Below are 21,929 nucleotides of genomic sequence, written 5' to 3'. Positions count from 1 at the left end.
ACCCCAGCCATAGCTTCCTTGGGGAAATAATCTATAAGTATTGCTCTGAATATTGAAACACCATTTCAAAAAGAAACACAGTTGTCAAGTGATTATTCCTGTCCCTGACTCACAGTGAACTAGAATTCTTCTAAACATGCATATACAAAATTCAAGTCATTTGTAATATACTTAACAATTGTTTCAGAAATTAGAGAATTGATTTTTAAAAATATTTAATATCTGTATTTTCAGAATGTATTCTTGCACATTTTAAAAATATCAGTTCATAAGAGTGGATTTGTCTGAGACATTCTGTGAGCTCTATCAGGTGGTGTATTTCAACTGATTGGGGGAGGGCTGTCAGGGTCCCCAAAACAGAGGGTATCTGTTTCAGAGCAGTGTTTGCTTCCAGAGGAGGATGGCATGGCTGAAACTATCTTTGTGTCTGTGTGAGACTAACAGAGCCAGAGATGGAGATTACCCAGAGTGACAAGTGGGCTTCTTTGTTGAGAATACCGAGGGTGGCACAGGCTTTCATATGTGTGTACTTGTCCCAAGACCCCATGTTGAACCCCTGAAACTATGTCTAAGGGACACTTGTGTGACTCCCTTGTGCTTCTGCTGAAAACCACTCTTCAGTTGCACTAGTGTGTCTTTCCCTGCCTGGCTGTTGTGACATTGCAGAGAATCTACTGGGATGGAAACTCTGGCCCCTCTGCTTTCTCACCTCCATCCTACAGAAACTTCTCAGAAGGTTTTCCAGATGCCTCACTGCCTTGGCAAACGTGAGATTGACCTCTCAATAGCTTGCCTGTGTGTGGACTCTCAGCAGCACATCTTGTTTCTACTATTCCCTTTCTAAGACCACCCCAGGTTTTTAATCTAATGTAATCTAGTTTATCCATAATGCTCACTTACCACTAAGGTCTATTCCACAGCTTCGCTGCCTCTAGCCAAAGCACAGGCATCAATACTCAGTGACTCAGCAATTTCATGCAACACCAAGAGGCCACTCCACAAGTGGCAGAATTATCTATTAGTGTCCTTTATATTTGTAAAGATGAAATGCCTTCACCACCAGGACAGATTTTAGGGGTCTGACAATATTCATAAATGCATGATTAGGACATATCTTATAAAACATATCCTTTTTAAAAGATATACATTAAATGTAATGTTCAAAAAGAATACAAAGAAAAATTCCAGAACCTGCATAAAATTATCATTTTACAACAGATTACATTCATTTTTAAATATTTTATTTTATTTTTAAATTAGTTTTTAACAGATTCAATATGATTTGCAGATACAATTCCAATAACATAGTGATATTCCCATTCTTTGAACCTTAGGAACACATAGTTGAAGCCATGACTAGATTAAAGGAAACATACTTCTAAGTGTTTTATATAAAATTTTTCATTAAAATTATTTTTCATAGAGAAACGAATGCATACCTTTTCTAGCTTAAAGTTTGCAATATTACTTGAAAATTTTATTATAAAAATTACGAAATAAAAAGATAAAAATATTTTTATGGCATAGTTTTTCCACAGCTATCATCTTTATAGGGCTCATGTAGTGTTTTCTCGCCACAATTTAGGATAAATATAATTAAAATGACTTTATTTTTTCCACTGTCCTTTCTAATGAAAAATTCAAATAAAAAAATGATCAGGATTTGTAAGTTTTGATAGAAACCCTAAGGCTACTTTCAAAAGTTCATGCAAATACCAAATTCAAAAATATATTTGGTGCCCAAAATTTTGAAAATCTTATATAGTGTTTTTTTTTAAGATTTATATATATTTATTTGAGAGAAAGAGTTGTTAGAGACAGAGAAAGTGAGAGACTGAGAGAGAGAGATCTTTCATCTGTTGGCTCACTTCTTAAATGGCCTCAGTGGCCAGAGCTGGTCCAATCTGAAGCCAGGAGACAGAAGCTTCTTCCAGGTCTCCCACGCATTTGGGCCATCTTCCACTGCTTTCCCAGGCCATAAGCAGAGAGCTGGATTGGAAGAGGCACAGCTGGGACTGGGACAGGTGCCAATATGGGATGAGGCCACCGCAGTCTGAAGCTTAGCCCTCTATACCACAATATCAACCCATGCATACTTTTTAATAAAATGAATTCTCCATGAACCTTATGGTGAGTCTTCACAGGTGAAGATCAAAATAATAAAACTGTTTTAATAAGCATACTTGAAGTTATAGCAACTCTTTAGAGAAATAAAGTTTCTGGGTATAATTCATCCTAAATCAGCTTTTTAAAGTTCATTTTATGCACTGATTAATAATTATAAAATGATTTAGGCTGATGAGTAGTCAGTTTTATAGTTCTTTCATTGAATATTTCAGAAGTCAAACTTCTTTTATCCTGGCAAATTCCTTATCTTATTGATAATATTAGTGAGATAATTAGTAACAACTTAGATATCAGACATTTTTGATTCTATGCTGAACTGGAACCTATGTTGAAAACTTAGCTTACAATTAAAATATACTACATGGGGCCAGTGTTGTGGAGTAGCAGGTAAAGCCTCAGCCTACCATGCCAACATCCCTTATGGCATTGGTTCATGTCTTAGGTGCTCTACTTTCAATCCAGCTCCCTGCAAATGGCCTGGGAAAAGTAGCAGAAGATGGCCAAAGTGTTTCAGTCCCTGCCACACACATGCGTGACCTAGAAGAAGCACTTGGCTCCTGGCTTTAGTCTGGCCTACCCTTGCTCTTGCAGCCATCTGGGTAGTGAACCAGCAGATAGAATATCTCTCTGTCTCTCCCTTTTTCTCTTTAGCTCTGACCTTCAGATAAATAAATAAATAAATAAATAAATAAATATTTTTAAAAATTAAAATATACTCCAGAAATGACAATTATCTAGAACAAAGTAGTATAATTTACACTCTTCTATTAATCTACTTTGCCTTGTGGAAGGATGAAAAAAAGTGCAGACATTGATTTTGGTATAGACACATATTTAAAAAGAATAAAACTGGAGATACATAATAATTTTTGAAATGCACAATGTTCAGTTCTCAATTAAGTACAACATGTCCTTTCCCCTTGAGTGTTCATTATTTTCTGCAGATTTTCAAAATACCCTGCTGTTACAAGATTGTGTAGATTGTAAAAATGTCCTTACTTTTAATATTAATCACAACTCAAACATGTCTTGTAACCAAGTGCTACCCAACCATTGAGGAATCAGGAATAAGTCCCTGGATAACAGGCAAGAATGCAAAGTAAATAGGAAGGAAAATGGTGTAAGAATAAAATTAAAAATCTTATCAAATATACAGGGACCTATGAAATTGACATAAACTTGGAGAATTGTTTTATTCAGATATTATTGCCAATGATAGTTGAACAGAGCAATTTATTTAAAATTAAATAAGAAGAAAATCAACAAGGTTGATTATATGAGAGATCATTCAAAAGATCATGATTTATTTTCAACTTTATATACTGTAATTTATAAAGCAATGCACTACTCAAAATTTGGTCTGTTTGTTTCCAAGCCCATGTGTTTCCAACAATTTTATTTTTTTTTAAAGATTCAATGTACTTTTAGATACAATTTTAAGAAGATAATGAAACTTCCCTTCTCCCGCCCTCTCTCCCCCATTATTTTTTTCTTTCCTTCTTCCCACCTTTCCTCCCTTCTTTATGTTTTTTTTTTTAATTTTTGTGATGTTTTTAATTAACTGTTTTGTCAAAGATTAATGCTCCACTAAATAAAGAGTTCAACAAGTAAGAAGTAAAAAGACAGTAGTTCAGCAGATGTAGGCAAGGTCTACAAACAAAAATCAAATGAAAAGACGTCAAATTTATTCATATAAAGTAAATTTTAAGATAATCACGGATCACTAAAATTGTGATAGCATATCATTCTTAAGAATTTAATTGACAAACATAAAACAAAGTATGGTAAAAGTATATTTGCAGCAATACTGATACAGGCACTTCTTTCTTTTTCTGTTTTTTGATTTTTTTAAAATTTTACATCCCACATATAAGGGAGAACATGCAGTATTTGTCTTTCTGTGTCTTACTTGTTTTGCTCAGCACAATGTCCTCCAGTTCCAACCATTTTGATGGAAATGGTAGAGTTTCATTCTTTTTACAGATCAATATCAAATCACTGTGTGTCTGTGTGTGTCTCTATGTGTGTGTATCAGTTTTCGTTTATCCATTCAATACTTCAGATATTGTGAATAGTAGTAATATGTACTTGGTTGTGCAAGTATCTCGATACAACCTGTTCAAGGCTTTTGGGTATATACCCAGTAGTGGGACTGGTGGATCACATGGTGAATCTATTTCTAGTTTTTTAAGTAATCTCCACACTGTTTTCCACAGTAGCTTCATTAATTTACATGCCCACCAACAGTGTTTAAGTGTTGCCCTTTCTCTACATCTTCACCAGCATTTGTTACTCTCTTATGGATAATAGCCACTCTGAAAGGGGTGAGGTGATATCTCATTGTGGTTTTGATTTGTATTTCCCTAATGGTTGATGATGTTCAGCATTTCATATATTCATTGGCCATTTGTATTTAAAGTTTTTTATTAATATTTATTTGAAAGGCAAAGTTACAGAGAGGAAGAGAGACAGAGAGAACTTCCACCCACTGGTTCACTCCCCAAATGGCCACTAAGGCCAGGGGTGGGCCAGGGTGAAGCCAGGAGCACAGAGTTTCTTCCAGGACTCCCACATGAGTGACAGGGGCCCAAACATGTGGACCATATTCTGCTGCTTTCCCAGGTGCATTAGCAGAGAACAGAAGTGGAGCAGCCAGGACTCAATATGGGATGCCTGTGTTCCAGCAAGAGGCTTAATTTGCTATGCCACATGCAGGCCCCAAGGCCATTTGTATTTAAAAGATAATGATTTGTATATTAAAGATTAAGAGACATATTTTGCAAAACTGAGAAAGCCTTAATATAATTTCATTAAATTTCATTAGGTAAAAGTGAAGTGAAGATTGCAATAACATGTTTGTTGGGTTTGGAGGCCAGTCAGAAATAAGTGACTCACAATATTAAATGTAATTTTGTTAATCTGATAATTCTTAAATGTATATATTTTAATATTTTAAGATTCAAAAATAATTGTTTTTCATCTTGTGAAATTCTGGTCTAGTTTTTCACTTAGCTTATTTAAACTGCTTGGAAGTTTTACACCTATTACCACATGATAACTTCCATCTCACACCTATGTATATATGTATGTATCAATATCTTGTATAGACACACATCACACATGCCAAATACCTCTTACGTACACATATATGCAGGTACTTCAAAAAGTTCATGGCAAAGTGGAATTAAAAGATACATTTGTTTGGTGCAGAAATATTTTGAAATTCATACATTGTTTTTTCATAATGTAGATTTTAGCATTTTGAAAACTTTTGTATTGAAATAAAGTAGTTAAAATTTTTTAAAATTTTATTTTCATTTTACTTGAAAGGGAAAGAGGCAAACATTGAGAGATATTTTGCCTGCTAGTTTACTCCTCAAATGCTTGTAACAGCCAGGTTTGGGCCTGATTTAAGTCAGGATCCAGGAACTCCATCTGAATCTCTCACATGGGTCACAGGGACTCAAGTACTTGAATTATCACCTGCTGTCAGCCCCAAAATAATTAAGATATGGAATGTTAAACAGCTCTTCCACAATGCCACTTTTAGTATTAATCAGATACTTACTATTTGGTCACAGAAAACATTAAAGTAGTATCAAACTTGTTTCCCTGTGAAAATAACTTTAATTTCTCTCTCAACAAGTATTTCTGAGTCTACATATATTATTGAATGTCCACATAGAATAATGTATCTATTTAATGTAATACTGTGACATGAAGAAAAGCAGGGGAAATCTGATTGCTGGAGAAAATTATTCTTCCAGAGAAGGACACTCTTGGCAGTGACAGACCTAGGAACCTTTTTATAGGATGCGAGATTTCCAATGAAACAGTAAAATTTTGTGACAAAATAAAGGATGTTTTCAAGTGTTTGTAGGAGAGTTTTGAATGCTCAAGCATCACCTCAGTTAATACAATGTCATCATATTTCTGAAACAATAAAAGAATGACATGTAAGGTCTTTATAATCAGAAGGTGGGATAGTTCTTGATGATTTTCAGGTATTAGATTAAAATATGGTGGTCCCATCTAATTTAATTTTCCACCCATTTAATTTAATTTTCCAACCCAAGTGAATTGTCTTGTGTTCTTTGACATAGGAAGGATCCATTTGTTCTTTGACATAGGAAGGATCCTTAAAATAAACAACTACTTCTTTAATGTGTTAGTTGGACAATTCTAGCACTAGAAAATGTGGACATTGAAATGAGATAAAATATTTAAAATTTCACTAGACAGCTCTTCAATATCTAGGTGCACTGGTGTCTCAGGATTAATTTGGATTTAATTCATGGTATGCTTCCAGTGGATTCTTCTAAAATATGCCTGCCAATAGAATTCTTTTTAATTTAAACTCAGGCTACCTAAAGGGCCTCAATTACTGGTGAGCTAAAAATATATGCATCTTGGATTGTTTTGAGGATTTTCAAATGTGTGACAATGACAATGAAAAGTGCAGAATACATAATAGAAAATGTAACACCCATTTACGTTATAATAATTATCACCGGGTAGAATAGAGCAATATAATGCAAATGTACAAGCATTCTTCATAATTGGGAATTTTTTCTTGAGATCATTCTGATCACAATACACTAATTTAGAAAAGGTGATAGAAATTAAAATAGATTGAGATAAGTTCTCTTGTCCAGGCTGATTCTAGTTATTTTATTTATTTTTTTAATATGTATTTATTTGAAAGGCAGAGATATAGCAAGAGATCTTCCACAAACAACCAATGCTGGGCCAGACCAATGCCAACAACCATGAGCTTCTTGCAGGTTTCTCACAAGGGTGCAGATGCCCAAGGACTTGGGCCATCTTCCAGTGCTTTCCCAAGCACATTAGCAGGAAGCTGGGTCAGAAGTGGAGCAGCCAGAACATGAACTGGCACTTGTATGGGATGCTGGCACTGCATGTGGAGGTTTAACCTTCTATGCGACAACAGCTTTTAAAAGTAATCCCTAGGCTCAGTCTACCTTCTTGTATATTATTTTACACCTAAAGGTGGGATGCATAAAGGTAAATTCCTGATATCACAGTGTAGTTTGAATTTCTTATTCTCTGTTTTCTGATAGGTTATTTACCATATAAAGTAAGGTGGGACACCACCTGTGGCATGTGGAGCAGAGGATTTTGGTTCCTATCTTCCCATCCTACTGTATTGGGTATTTCCCAAGCACAGTGTCTGTATCTGCCTCAACTACCTCCATCTCTCCACTTTAGGGGTTTTTTGAAAAGTGAAGGATCTGGCCAGCACCACAACTCACTTGGCTAATCCTCCGCCTGTGGTGCCGGCACCCCGGGGTTCTAGTCCTGATTGGGGCACCAGACTCTGTCCCGGTTGCTCCTCTTCCAGTCCAGCTCTCTGCTGTGGCCTGGGAAGACAGTGGAGGATGGCCCAGGTCCTTGTGCCCTGCACCTGCGTGGGAGACCAGGAGGGGGCACCTGGCTCCCGGCTTTGGATCAGCGCAGCAGGCCGGCCGCAGTGGTCATTTTGGGGGAGGGGGGGGTAAACCAACAGAAGGAAGACCTTTCTCTCTCTCTCTCACTGTCTAACTCTGCCTGTCAAAAGAAAGAAAGAAAGAAAAGAAAAAGGACAGTGAAGGATCTTACTGAGTACACACACAGAACCCCCACGGTAACGTCCAGGAGTCTGGAGATGTCAATGCCCTGCGGGCAAATCCAGACTCATAGGCAGCTGTCAGCGAACAATGCTCTGGCTCTCAACCATTCTGAGGACAATTGATTTGCCTCCTCCGGATATCTTCAGTAGGTCTTCACTGTGTGCATAGTTACTTAGTGTTGTTTGGTAAATTACTGTCAAGACTGAATGGCTTAAAACAACAAGCACTTATTTGCTCATAGCTTCTGTGGGTCAGTAGTTAAGAGTGACTTATCTGGGTGGTGCAGGCCAAGGATATTTCATGAGGTTGCAGTTAAGACGCCAGCTGGGTTACAGTCATACAAAGACTTGCATGGAGCTGAATGATCTAAGCTCACCCAGGCAGCTGTTGATCAGAGGCTCTGGTTCTTCACCACTTGAGCTTTATAGTTTACTTGAATGTACGGATGACATGCCGCTAGCCTAGCCAAGAGCTCCAGGAGAGAACAAGGACAAATCATACTTTCGTCATATACTACTAGGTAGAAATGCATTATTAAGTACAGTCTATATTCAATGAGGAAATAACTTCCATGTTTTGAAAAGTGTGGATGAGGGGCCTGCATTGTGGCATAGTGGGTAAAGATGCCACTTGCCACACTGGTTCATCTCCCGGCTGTTCCTTTTCCAATCCAGCTCCCTTCTACTCGCCTAGGAAAACTGTGGAGGATGGCCCAAGTGCCTCCCCCTGCACCCATGTGGGAAACCGGAACAAGCTCCTGGATCCTGGCTTCGAATCGGCCCAGCTCTGGTTTTTGCAGTCTTTGGGGAGTGAACGAGGAGATGGAAGATCATTCTCTGTCTCTGTCTCTGTAACTCTGCCTTTCTAATGATTTATAAATAAATCTTTAAAAAAGCATGGATGAATCTTGTACTGAGTCTGGTTATCCACAGTGGCAAACTCATAAATAATGCCCTTTTAATTGACTCCTCTTTCCCGTTTCATGCTTTCCACTCCTTTACTTTTATTTATTTGGATCACCTTCCCTCAAAAACAGCTTGCCTCCTTTGCTTCAGTTTCTAAATAACTAGTATTCCACACCAAAGTACTGAGCACTATAATATTTAAATCCTCCTAATATTGAAACTTAAAGCAATGGTTCAGTGTAAACTGATTTGACATTGTATCATCCATAAAAACAGGCCTCTTTCCAGTTTTGTTCATTCATCGTCATTGATACAGGTTTAGTTGATCTTACTTCCTTTTAATATAAATTATTTGACTTGCTCATATATTGTTTTAACCCTATTTGGACAATATTCTGATTTGTAAAGTAGTCTCAGGAAACAAATTTGTTATGCTAATTGTCTTTTGAGAATATTTTCCTCTTAATATGTGTGCATAATTAACAACAATAATAGTGGGATTACTCAGAATAAAAGTAAAACTGTAAAATTAGAAATGGCTTTTAAAATCTATAATTTAGGCAATACTAACAAAATTACTTATTTTACATTAAGAATCAATTAAGAATCCATTTAGTGTAACTAAAGGCCATAATAAAATTGAATGCTACATTTGAAAATACATGTAATGATTTAGGTTCCAATCTATCACTATTTCTGCAAAAAGTTAATTAAATCATTTTAAAACACTAGTTCTTTTAAAAATGTAGAGGGTATAACACTCTCAATCAAACAGTGCAGCATATTCTGGATTTCTATGGGACAAATAGTCAATACCATTCTAGCCCTTGTCTTGACTGTTGAGGGAAAGTTTTTTTTTTTTCTTTTTTCCTCATATCATTTGTTGAACTCTTTACCTAGTGTGGGGTTAATCTTATGAGTATAAAGTAAACTGAAAATAGGTCTTTGTAAAAGTTATGAGTAGGCATAGAAGAGAGGAGGTGGGTGAAAGCCTGGGCAAGAGTGACAGTAAGATGGAAAGAATCACTGTGTTTCTAAATCTGTATAAGAAATGCAGGAAATTTGTATACTTTAAATAATTTTTTTTAAAAAGACTATTCTAATTAGATCAGTGGTTCTGCCTATTCAATGAAGATATCCTGGACTTACCTACCTTGTGCTCTTCTTAGATTTCCCAGACATCTCTGGTAGTTTCCAGTGTAAATTTACAGAAACAGTAAGAAACTGTTCTCAATCCATGGACATTCACATGGTACATAAATATAAGAAACATTTTTTTGGGTTCCAGTCACCTAGATCATTTATTACAATCATTTCCATTCCAGTTTGAATATCTGATCTATCATCCAGGACAAAGAGACCCAGGCACACTGACAAGACAGATGTAAAATGGTTTGTTTGATTCATTTTGCCCATGGTTATTTTGTAATTTACATGAAAATAACCCCCCAAATCCAAAACATGTTGGTTTTTGACCAAGACACAGATAAATAAACAAAGTTAGGTAGAAGTTATATCCAGAGTATGAGTTTCTAATGGGGGGGCTCCCAATTCATGACTAACAAACATCAGTTATACAGAAACAGTGTTTAAAATTCAGTGGATTGTGTACTTCATATTTACTTAAGTGTATTCTACAAAAAAGGACTTGTATTCATGAGTTATTTTAAAAATTATGTCACAGAAAATAACAGTATTCTGAAATTATATGAAATATCATTTAAACATATGACACTCTAAATATTCTTAACTTGAAAATTATTGGATTCAGCAAAGTTCCTATTAATGAATAAATATTCAGCATCTGAGCAGTTAGATTTAATGTTTTTAAACTCAATGAGTTACAATTTGAAAAAATTATAATGTCTTTTCCTCTTTTGCAATTATTAAACCACATTCTATTGAGTTATATTATCAAAGAGAAGCAAATGGCATATTAAAGATTGCAAATGCAATTGTTTTAAAATTGTACAGACATTTCAAAGGCAAGTAGGAGTTTTGTGTGTATATAAGTTGAATTACAACCCACTTAAATTGTTACCCTCCTTACTAAAAAGAAAAAAAAAAATTCTGAATAGAATTGATGGTATAGAATGGAAATTAAGTTTCTGAATGCTTCTTACTCTTTGTTACTCCAAATTTATGATGCCAGATACTATTTTATTTGTTTATTATTTGCAAACTTTTCCCATTATTTGTTTTATAATTTACCTTGAAAAATGAACCAAGTGGTAATTTTGGTGTGGTAGATTTTATAGAATTTTCCACAGACAACAAATTTGATGGGAGATATGGATTATGCTTTATCTTTAAGGACAAGAAACAAATAAGAAAAGTAATGGAAAAAGAGCCTGAGCTGTGGTACAGTGGATTAAAGCCCTGGTCAGCAGCACTGGCATCCCATATGAGTGCTGGTTCAAGTCCTGGCTGCTCCACTTCTAATTCAGCTCTCTGCTAAAGCACCTGGGAAAGCAGCGGAGGATGGCCCAAGTCCCCTGCACCCACGTGGGAGACCTGGAAGAAGCTCCTGACTCCTGGCTTTGGCCTGGCACAGCCATAGTGCTTGTGGCCATTTGGGGAATGAACCAGAGGATGGAAGATTCTCTCTCTCTCTCTCTCTCTCTTTCTCTCTCTCCCTCTCTCTATTGCTCTTCCTTTCAAAAAAATAAAATAAATCTTTAAAAAAGAAAGACAGACAATAATGAAAAAGAGATACCTTGACACTGGTCTTAATAAATATGAAATAAAAGTGACCATATCAAGTAAAAAGTTGAGTGTTTGGCATAGCTGTTGAGATGCCTGCATCCCATATATGTGTGCATTGTTCTAGTCCTGGCTCTGCCCCCAGTTCCAGCTTCTGCTAATGTGTAACCCAGGGAGTCAACAGGTTATATGTCAAGTTAAGTCTCTGCCACCCATGTTGAAGATTATGTTCCTGGCCCCCAGCTTTGATATGGCCCAGACCAGGCTGTTGTAGGTATTTGGAGATTGAGACAGCTGATGAGACAATTGTCTATCTGCCCCTCAAATTAAAAAAAAAATAATTGAACCAATATCAACAATATCAGTGTTGAGGACCTAGAAGAAGATTATACTCTAGGGTAGCATCATAGTTACTATAACCACATTACATTATTACATTTGCAACTTACCCAAAAATGTTGGTAAAGTTGTATTTTCAAATTTGAAATCCTGTTGGGGCCCCTCCTACCACTTGCTAATAGCACTTCAAACCAAATATTTATATCAAGATCCTAAATGAAAGAACAGTATTGCATCTTCCTGAAGTTTAATTATTAGTTCTCATGAAAAGAAATTTGCTTCCAGTGTGTTTTATTTTTTTAATTACCAATGCTTCAGAATCAACTTATATTTTCCAACTGTCTTCTCAGTATTATATTATCAAGCAACTGGTGTTAAAACCCAGTGTTACAGTACTGTGATGTTATATTATCTTAATAGTGTTTTCTAATATGTATTTGATAATTATTTATTTTGTAAAAAAAACTTGGGCATATTATTTCAATCCATCAGACCATGTATTAAGATGTTTATCAGTGGGTAAATGTATGCACACCTACAATTGCTTATATAAAGAGCTCAATTTTACCAGATGTTAGAGATTGTTACAGATCATGGTATGAGTATTTTTATAGAATTTTGGCTTATAAACTGTTATGCTCTTTTATTGTATAAGGACTGAAAATCTTTTCAACACTGAAAAGAAGTAAAATTTAATATTGAAATTTTAAAGCTAGGGATCCACATTATAGCGCAGCAACCTGAACTACTGTTGTGATGCCAGCACACCATATAAAAATATCAGTTCTTCATTCTAATCCAGCTTTCTGGCAATATGCTGGGGAAGGCAGCAAAAAAATGCTTAAGTACTTGGGCACCTGCTACCAATGTGGCAGACAAGGAAGGGGTTTTGGCTCCTTTCTTTGGCCTGGCCAAGACTTGGCTATTGTGGCCACTGGGGAGTGAATCAGTGAATGGAATTTGATCTCTTTCTCTATCTTTCTCTCCCTCTAACTCTGCCTTGTCCACATATTTTTTTAGATATTAAAATTATAGGCCTTTTGAAAATCACAAAGCAATGTTGCCTTTATCCAAACTTGAATCAAGATGTGGAATTCATTCCAAAAAAAATATGGCTGATAAAACATGAAGTATCTAATGTAATTCATTATTTGCATAAAAGATTTGATGAAGAAGTGAATATACTCAAATCATCTCTTCAAAAGGTGAATAAGAAAAACATGATTATTTTAATAAATGCACAAAATCTTTTGATAGACCTCAATGCCCACTCGTAAGAATTGCCCAAAAAACTAGGAATAGAGGGAACTTTCTTACCACAACAAAGGACTAACATCATCGCTACAGCTAACATCATACTTAGCAGTCAAAAATCCATCAAATTGATTACTCAAAGGATGCACAATATTTTGATCAGTTTCTCAGGTAGTAGTGTGTTATTTGGATAATTCAAAAATAATTTAAGAACTGGTATAAAATAACATGAGGTAGCTTTAAGTTTACCTCAAATACTTCTTGAGTGCCCCAATTTAAACGTGACCCATGTTAAATATGATGTGAGGTTTATAGAGAATACCTTCGAGAATATTCTAGACCCACTTGTGACTTGAGATGCCTAATGTCTAAAAACTACATATTTCAGATAGTCTTTGGGATTTTTCAGCTGTAAACATCAGGAAATTTGCGTGTTTAACTGACAGGAGCACTGTTAATTTTTGTAATCCTTAAGTAAAAATATTTTGTTATTTCTTAAATAAAAATATATTTCAGAAACTTGTAAAATACTACAGAGGTAGCAGGACATAAAATCAATCTGTAAAAGTCAATTGTCTTCTTAAAATGAACCTAGGACCATTGGTAAAACACAGAAAAAGAAAATCCCACAAAATTACAATGGTGATCATCTAAAATTAATCATTTATGAATAAATCTATGAAAATGTGTGTACTATATGTGGAAAACTATAAAACTCTGATAAAAGAAATCAAAGAAAATCTTACTAAATGGAGTGATATTCCTTATTCATGAATTAGAAAATGCAATTTTTATTTTATTTTATTTATTTGAAAGAGTTAGAGAAAGAGGTAGAGACAGAGAGAGAAGTCTTCCATCCTCTGGTTCACTCTGCAGATGGCCACAACAGCCAGAGCTGTGCCAATCCGAAGCCAGGAGCCAGGAGCATCTTCCGGGTCTCCCATGTGGATGCAGAGGACCAAGAACTTGGGCCATCTTCTACTGTTATCCCAGGCCATAGCAGAAAGCTGTATTGGAAGAGGAGCAACAGGGACTAGAACCGGGATGCCGGCGCTTCAGGCCCGCTGCGCCACAGCGCCAGCTCCAGAAAATGCAATTTTGTCAAGATGCCATTTTGTCCCAAAATGATTTATTAATTCAAAGTGATTCCACTCAATATCCCAGAAAATGAGGTAGTCTTTCCTCTGAAAAAGGCAGAGCATAATTTTTCATGCCTTAAATGTTGGATGTATATAACAACTTTCATCTAAAATGTACTCATAATCCAATATGATGAGATCAGGTTTTCCCTTGCCTTCCTTCTCTAAACCCACAAAGACACTGTATATATGAAAATACCATCTAGCAAGCCTAAGACAAAGCACAGCAAACAAAATACCTGTCCATTATTCCTCAAAACAATCAAGGTCATTAAAATAAGGAAGTATGAGGAACCATAGTCTTCTAAGGAGCCAAAAGAAACATGACAACTAAATTAATATTCTGAATAGGATTCTGAAGCAGAAGAAAAAAGGACATTGGGTAAAAACCACAGAATTTTAATAATATTTGTACTTCAGTTAATGATAATGTGTCAGTATTGTGATATCAGTAGTATCAAATGTATCATATTAATGAAAAATGTTAATAACATTGGAAACTGGCAGTGGGGTAAATGGAAGCTTCTGGACTACTCTTGTAACTTTCTTATAAATATAAAATTATTCCCAAATAAAACTACTAAGTATTTTAAAAATTAATTGCTTTAAAAATACTGTAAGTTTTGTTGCCTTTCCTGCTCTGCCATGGAAATTGAAAACAATATTAATATTGGTGGTAAGTATGTGAACAAATGAGCATTTCATAGAATTCTGGTGAGCAGCTTGTGCATTTTTGAAGAATAATTTATGGTACTAAAGGAAAAAAAAATACGTAGTTTAATTATGAACAAAATGGGCCCTGATTTTGTTCATTTTGTATGTAAGGGAACTCTTCCAGTGAAGGACAGGAAAAATGTCAAGAGTTTGTTCTACAGAGAGGGGTGGACTCATGATCACAGTGGCAATTCCAAACTGATTTCCTCTTGATAATGCAAAATTAGTCCATTAATCCATATAGTCAAAAGAAGCTTTGGTTATGGGTCAGGAATGATTCTTCATTGAGAAGATTCATTGAGTAGCATAGTGGGATCAGTAACATGCTCAATCATTTGATATTCCTAATAACTTATTTGTGGCTGCATAGAGCGAGCTGTAATGAAACACAGGACTTAATTTTTTTCATTTATTAAACTTTTATTTAATGAATATAAATTTCCAAAGTTCAGCTTATGGGTTACAATGGCTTCCCCCCTCCCAAAACTTCCCTCCCACCCGCAACCCTCCCCTTTCCCGCTCCCTCTCCCCTTCCGTTCACATCAAGATTCATTTTCAATTCTCTTTATATACAGAAGATCAGTTTAGTATATATCAGGTAAAGATTTCAACAGTTTGCCCCCATATAGCAACACAAAGTGAAAAAAATGCTGTTGGAGTACTAGTTATAGCATTAAATAAGAGTGTACAGCACATTAAAGACAGAGATCCTACATAATATTTTTTAAATTAATTAATTTTCTATGCCATTTCCAATTTAACACCAGGTTTTTTTTTTCTTTCCAATTATCTTTATATACAGAAGATCAATTCAGTATATAATTAGTAAAGATCTCATCAGTTTGTACCCACACAGATACACAAAGTGTAAAAATACTGTTTCAGTACTAGTTATAGCATCAATGCACATTAGACAACACATTAAGGACAGATCCCACATGGGATGTAAGTACACAGTGACTGCTGTTGCTGACTTAACAATTTGACACTCCTGTTCATGGCGTCAGTAATCTCCCTAGGCTCTAGTCATGAGTTGCCAGGGCTATGGAAGCCTTTAGAGTTCGCTGACTTTGATCTTATTCCAATAGGGTTATAGTCAAAGTGGAAGTTCTCTCCTCCCTTCGGAGAAAGGTACCTCCTTCTTTGATGGCCCCGTTCTTTCCACTGGGATCTCACTAGCAGAGATCTTTCATTTAGGTCTTCTTCTTTTTTTTCTTTTTCCATGGTATCTTGGCTTTCCATGCCTACAATACTCTCATGGGCTCTTCAGCCAGATCCGAATACCTTAAGGGCTGATTCTGAGGCCAGAGTGTTGTTTAGGACATCTGCCATTCTATGAGTCTGCTGTGTATCCCACTTCCCATGTTGTATCATTCTCCCCCTTTTTGATTCCATCAGTTAGTATTAGCACACACTCGTCTTGTTTGTGTGATCCCTTTGACTCTTAGACCTATCAGGGCCATCAATTGTGAGCTGAAATTGATCACTTGGACTAGTGCGATGGCATTGGTACATGCCACCTTGATGGGATTGAATTGGAATCCCCTGGCACATTTCTAACTCTACCGTTTGGGGCAAGTCTGATTGAGCATGTCCCAAATTGTACATTAACTCTGTAATTAACACACAATTATTCTTAGGTGTTTAAATTTTAACTGAAAAGTGATCCCTGTTAAATTTAAGAGTGGAAAAAGAGAGGGAAGAGATGTACAATTTAGGACTTAATTTTTATATCACTTAATCATGTATCTCTGTAAATGGCTATCCAAATATAAGAGTGGCTAAATTTGGCCAGCCAAATCAGGCCAAATTTCCAAAATCAAATGTCACTGAAACTATTTTTTTTTTGAAGGCTCACGTGGAGAATATTATTTTTATCTTCTAAATTCTCGAGGCTTCTGAGTGTTCCTTGGTTTAGGTGGCATAAGGACATGTGTGCCTTCGTATTCACATGATTGGCTTCTCTCTTCTTACAAGGATACGTCATTGGACTTAGGCCCCATTGAACTGATTCAGGATAAATTCATCTCAAGCTCTGTTACTTAATGACATTTTTAAGGTTGTATTACCAATTAAACCATGTTCAGAGGTTCTGAGTATTAGGAATTGGATATATTTAGAGGTTACAGTTAATCTTATTACATCACCCTAAAGCAGGTCCCCAGCTGCAAACTGTTGGATCCCCCAAAATAAATTATAATGAGGTCAAAGATGATATTGCTTGCATATGTGACATACACATGTCCATTTTTCACTTTTTTTCCTTAGATGTCTTTCTGGATTTTCTGGTCAATTTTGTGAAATTAATATAGATGAATGTTCTTCATCACCATGTCTTCATGGAGCTAACTGTGAAGATCACATCAATGGATATATTTGCATATGTCAACAAGGTAATTATTGACAGAATACTGGTCTAGTATGCTGTATATATGATAGTGATATATATGTTTATATACCTGTATTGTATGTGTGTGTAACACAATTCTGACAATTAGCTCTACCAATAGTGTTTACTATTAATAAAGCTACATGCAATAAGCATGCTTGGAAAATGTGGAATGAATGTTCTGTTATACTGCAAAGTAGTCACATAGGCTATTAGCAGACTATTCTATTGCTTAGAGTATAACACTCTGTCACATAAAATTTATGCTTCAGGTTGTTGGTCTTATTTCAGTTGTGCACAGAGACATTCCTTCATAAATATTAGCTCTTATTATTATTGGTATTACTACTTCTTCTACTAAATCTAAGCACAGAGATGAACAAGCTGAATAGTCTTATTCAAGATATGTTTGCGGGGCCGGTGCCGTGGCTCACTTGGTTAATCCTCTGCCTGTGGTGCCGGCATCCCATATGGGCTCCAGGTTCTAGTCCCAGACACTCCTCTTCCAGTCCAGCTCTCTGCTGTGGCCCAGGAAGGCAGTGGAGGATGGCCCAAGTGCTTGGGCCCCTGTACCCGCATGGGAGACCAAGAAGAAGCACCTGGCTCCTGGCTTTGGATTGGCACAGTGCACTGGCCATAGCGGCCATTTGGAGAGTGAACCAAGGGAAGGAAGACCTTTCTCTCTGTCCCTCTCTCTCTCTCTGTCTAACTCTTTCTGTCAAATAAAAAAAAAAAGATACTATTGCTTCTATGTTATGAATTTCTGTATCTCTCTAAAATTCATAGATTGAAATCTAATCAGGAATATGATAGAGGCAGAAGGTGGAGCCATTGAAAGATGATCAGCGCAGAAACCTTATGCATGAGATTAGGACCCTTATAAAAGAGACTCCAGTGAGGTAGCTGGCCCTTCTACAATGTGAGGACGCATTCAGAAGGTACCATCCAAGAACCAGGAAGCAGGTCCTTAGCAGATGTTGAATCTGCTAGCAACATTATCTTGGACTTCTCAGTCTCCAGAACTGTGAGAAGTAAATTTCTGTAATTTGTAAGCCACTGGTCTATGTTTTTGTTATGGCATCCTGAACTGACTTAGAAAACTGCTCCTTAATAATTGGTCTTTTTGACTATATCCACTTTGGCCTTATTCTCTTTATTTCTATAGAGATATAATGAATTATTGTTCATTCATCTGTTTTCTTTCCTTAATTCTCTAATTTTTCATACTTGTTGCTCTTTCCTGACATCTTTGGTCACTCATCTTCAACATACAGTTTCCTCTATGCAGAAGTGACATTGACTGTCAGAAGTTCCCGGAGCATAAATCCTCTTTTAGGACTATATGTGAGGAGTATTTCTGGTGACTTGAAAAAAGTACCATTACTTACAGACCCCAAAGAAGCCTTCAGATAGTTTTTGGATAGTGTGTTTATTGGGTCCACTGAGAAAATAACAGCCAGGCAGCCATTGGGGTATTAGGAATTCTGTGATTTATGTGAAGCCGTAGAAACTAGTGAATGCCAATGTTAGGTTTTATTTGATCACACAGAACATCTACAGACCTTAACACCCACATTCTGAAATAGCTACCTGTGCATAGAGCAATAATATTTATGAGTAAAATAAATAGAATAAAGACTATAGCTTTCTGATATAAGAAATGAATGCTCTTTCAAAAATCATCCCTCTTCTAAGCGGAAACATCTTTATTGGGTTCTGAACATTTAAAACATTATGATGGCTACCACAGCAATGTAAATACTCCAAAAATACCAAAGAAGCAAACATCTTTATAAATTATGTGTTTTTCTTATCAACATATATCTTATAATTGCTAGTTTCCTTTTTTTAATAGCTTACAATTGCCGATAAGCTTTTGAGATTCCACTTATTCTGGATTCAGTAGGAAGCAAGGAGCCATTCTAAAGCCTTTGCAGTATTCAAATGCAGCCCCGTGCCAAATGCTGCTCATCAGCTCCATGGTGGAAAACACAAGACAGCAAAATTATACCTCTCTGTGATGTTAGGTGGTATTAAGAACTTGTTGGTACTTTTGATTTAAAACCTAAAAACTAATTAAAGGAGCAGAAACCAACTGAGCAACAAATGAAACAAATTCTTTGTTTTTTTTTTTCTTTCTATATTTTATTTGTTGAATGGATGAGAGTTGGACAGAGAAATCTCCCATTTTCTGATTTATTCCCTAAATATCTGCAACGTCTGGGGTGGAAATTAGGAGCTGGAATTCCACCCAGGTGTCCCTTACAGATAACAGAGGCCCCACTACTTGAGCCATCACCTGTTGCCTTCCATGGTGCACCTCAGTTGGAAGCTGGAATTCTGAGGTAAGCTAGGATTTGAAACTAGCCATGCACTCCAACATGGGAAGTGGATATTCCACCAACATCCTAGCCAGTAGGTCAAATGCCTCCCACCCAAATAAATTCTGAAAAAGTGCAGCAGCCATTAATTGACAGTTCTGTTCCTGTTCACAAGGGGTATCTCCAGCCCTGGCTTTTAATCATGTAAAGCCAACTCCAATCTGAAATTATTTAAGCAATAATTTTGTTCCTGTACATTACCCATTTCCCCTTCCTCATTATCTTCAGTGACCTAGGTTGCAGTATTTCCAGGATGTTCCTATGGTAAAATTCACTCTCTGGCATAAAGTTCTGTAGTTTTGACAAGTGTGCATGTTATATAACCACCACCACAGCTAGTCAAATAACCACATTGGCTGAATGTGCTATGCTGCCCTTGTGCAATCAACCTTTTCCTCATCTACAACAGAAATTGATTTTGATAGGATTTAAATATATCTTTACCATTTCTGTCATTTAAATTCTCTAGTTGTTGTACTTTTCTTTCTCTTGTATACTGAATTTAAAATCTGAGTGCCAAATGCATGAGTACTATGGCATACATGGCCTTAGGAAATAATAATTAAATAATAATACTACCAAATAAACACTATGCTATTTTATGTATATTATCTCAAGTAGTTTGCAAATTGGCTTTGAGAAGAGGGTATCCCATTTACCCATTAGCGAATAGTCTCAGATCCCCTGGGAATCTCCCATAGCACATTAGTGACAGAACTATTTCACACCAGAAAGTCTTGCTCAGCAAGACTTAACACACTTGTCATCCCTTATGTTCCCCTCAAATGTTATATTGCTAAACAGCAATTCCTCATAAAGCTTCATTGATACAAGATGAACAAATTCTAGAGATATGCTATGAAACACTGTGCCTATAGTTAACTGCAGTTAGAAATTTGTTAAGGGATCAGTGCTATGGTACAGCAGGTATGCTGCTTCTGACATCAGCATCCCATATCAGAATGCCAGTTCTAGTCCAGGTGTTCCTGTTCCAAGCCAGCTTTCTGCTAATGGTCCTGGGAAAGCAGCAGAGAATGGACCAAGTACTTGACCACTGTAACCAATATGAGAAATATGGAAGGAGTTCTAGACTCCTGGTTTCAGCCTCGCCCAGCATTGGCTGTTGTGGCCATTTGGGGAGGTGAACTAACAGAGTGAAGATTTTGTCTCTGTCTCTCCCTCTCTCTTTGTCTCTCTGCCTTTCAAATAAATAAATAATTTTAAAAATTTTGCTAAAAGTGTACATCTAACATTCAGTGTTATTATGGCAATAAAAACTCTAATTAATAGTCATAAATAATGAGTCTCCCCTGGTAAGATCTGTCAGTGTGTTATACCTTAGTCTGGATATTAGCAATTCTACCTACTGTGAGAATTCTTTAGTTTCCCCATCCAGATTTGCTTGAGTTTATCTTATGCTCTTCCACTGTTCTGAGTAGTTTATTTTCTCCCTAATGCCATAGAAAGACACCAAGACTGATTCATTTAATTCATATATGTTCATTTTCCTCCATCACCTATGAAAACAAGTTAAAAGAATAATCAACTAATTGATAATTCTTTCTTGGACTCTGGCCTAAATAATGCCATTATCGTTTTATATAATTCTGGATAAAATTTACCTTGACTAGAGATCCTTCTGTCTGTATATTGCTGAAGCATTGTAAACTGTCTATTTCTATCAGTTGTGGAATTTTTCCTGAAATTCTAGTCACATTGCCAATCATGGAAATTCTCTTCATCAAAAACCAACTCTTTCCTCCTTCATGGTTATAACCCTGGGTGGTTCTTCCACTATGTCATGAAGATTTTTTATACCCTTTATCTATCTTCCACCTCTTTCTTTTAGTCCAAACAGAACATTTATAAGAATTTTGCAATGTTCTGAACAGAGCACGGTTTGAACAACTAAATATTGGTTTCCCCGTTAGATATATCTGCAAAACACACTGTCATTTAAACTGTATAAGTAAGGTGGAAGGCATTCTAAATGCCATTCAGTTTTATACAACTAAATCCTAGTAGAGAGGTTCTATAAATGTGTCCTTAAGGAGTGTTTAGCACCAGCTGAAAAAAAAATATAATTCATCTGTGATGCTAGCCAATGTTGTGTAGTCACTGACAGTGCCATGTTAACATTAAGCCCTTTACATATCTCTGAGTAAACAAATCATGTAGTTTTCCTTTTCCTCCAAAATAACAAGGTGCAGAGCTTTATAAACGGAGCACAGATGGGAGCTCATGCATCTTAGCAAGAAGCTGTGCAGTGTAGGATCTGAATACTGTATGGGAGAACCCTAATCTCAAGAGTTCATTGTGTACCTAGCAAGCAGCTTAAATGCCTTAGT

The 21,929-nt window shown here is 36.2% G+C and overlaps 1 protein-coding gene across 1 annotated transcript in view; it reads left to right on the top strand.

Annotated features, from left to right (window-relative positions):
* EYS (eyes shut homolog) overlaps positions 1–21,929 on the top strand; it is a 1,789,541-nt gene that overhangs the window by 801,841 nt on the left and 965,771 nt on the right. Inside the window, 1 exon segment of the mRNA XM_062187220.1 lies at positions 17,080–17,204. Within this exon segment, the coding sequence (XP_062043204.1) occupies positions 17,080–17,204 (125 nt within the window).

This window comes from Lepus europaeus, chromosome 3, assembly GCF_033115175.1.
Source record: "Lepus europaeus isolate LE1 chromosome 3, mLepTim1.pri, whole genome shotgun sequence".
Taxonomy (NCBI): domain Eukaryota; kingdom Metazoa; phylum Chordata; class Mammalia; order Lagomorpha; family Leporidae; genus Lepus; species Lepus europaeus.
This window is presented reverse-complemented; position numbering and strand designations above follow the sequence as displayed.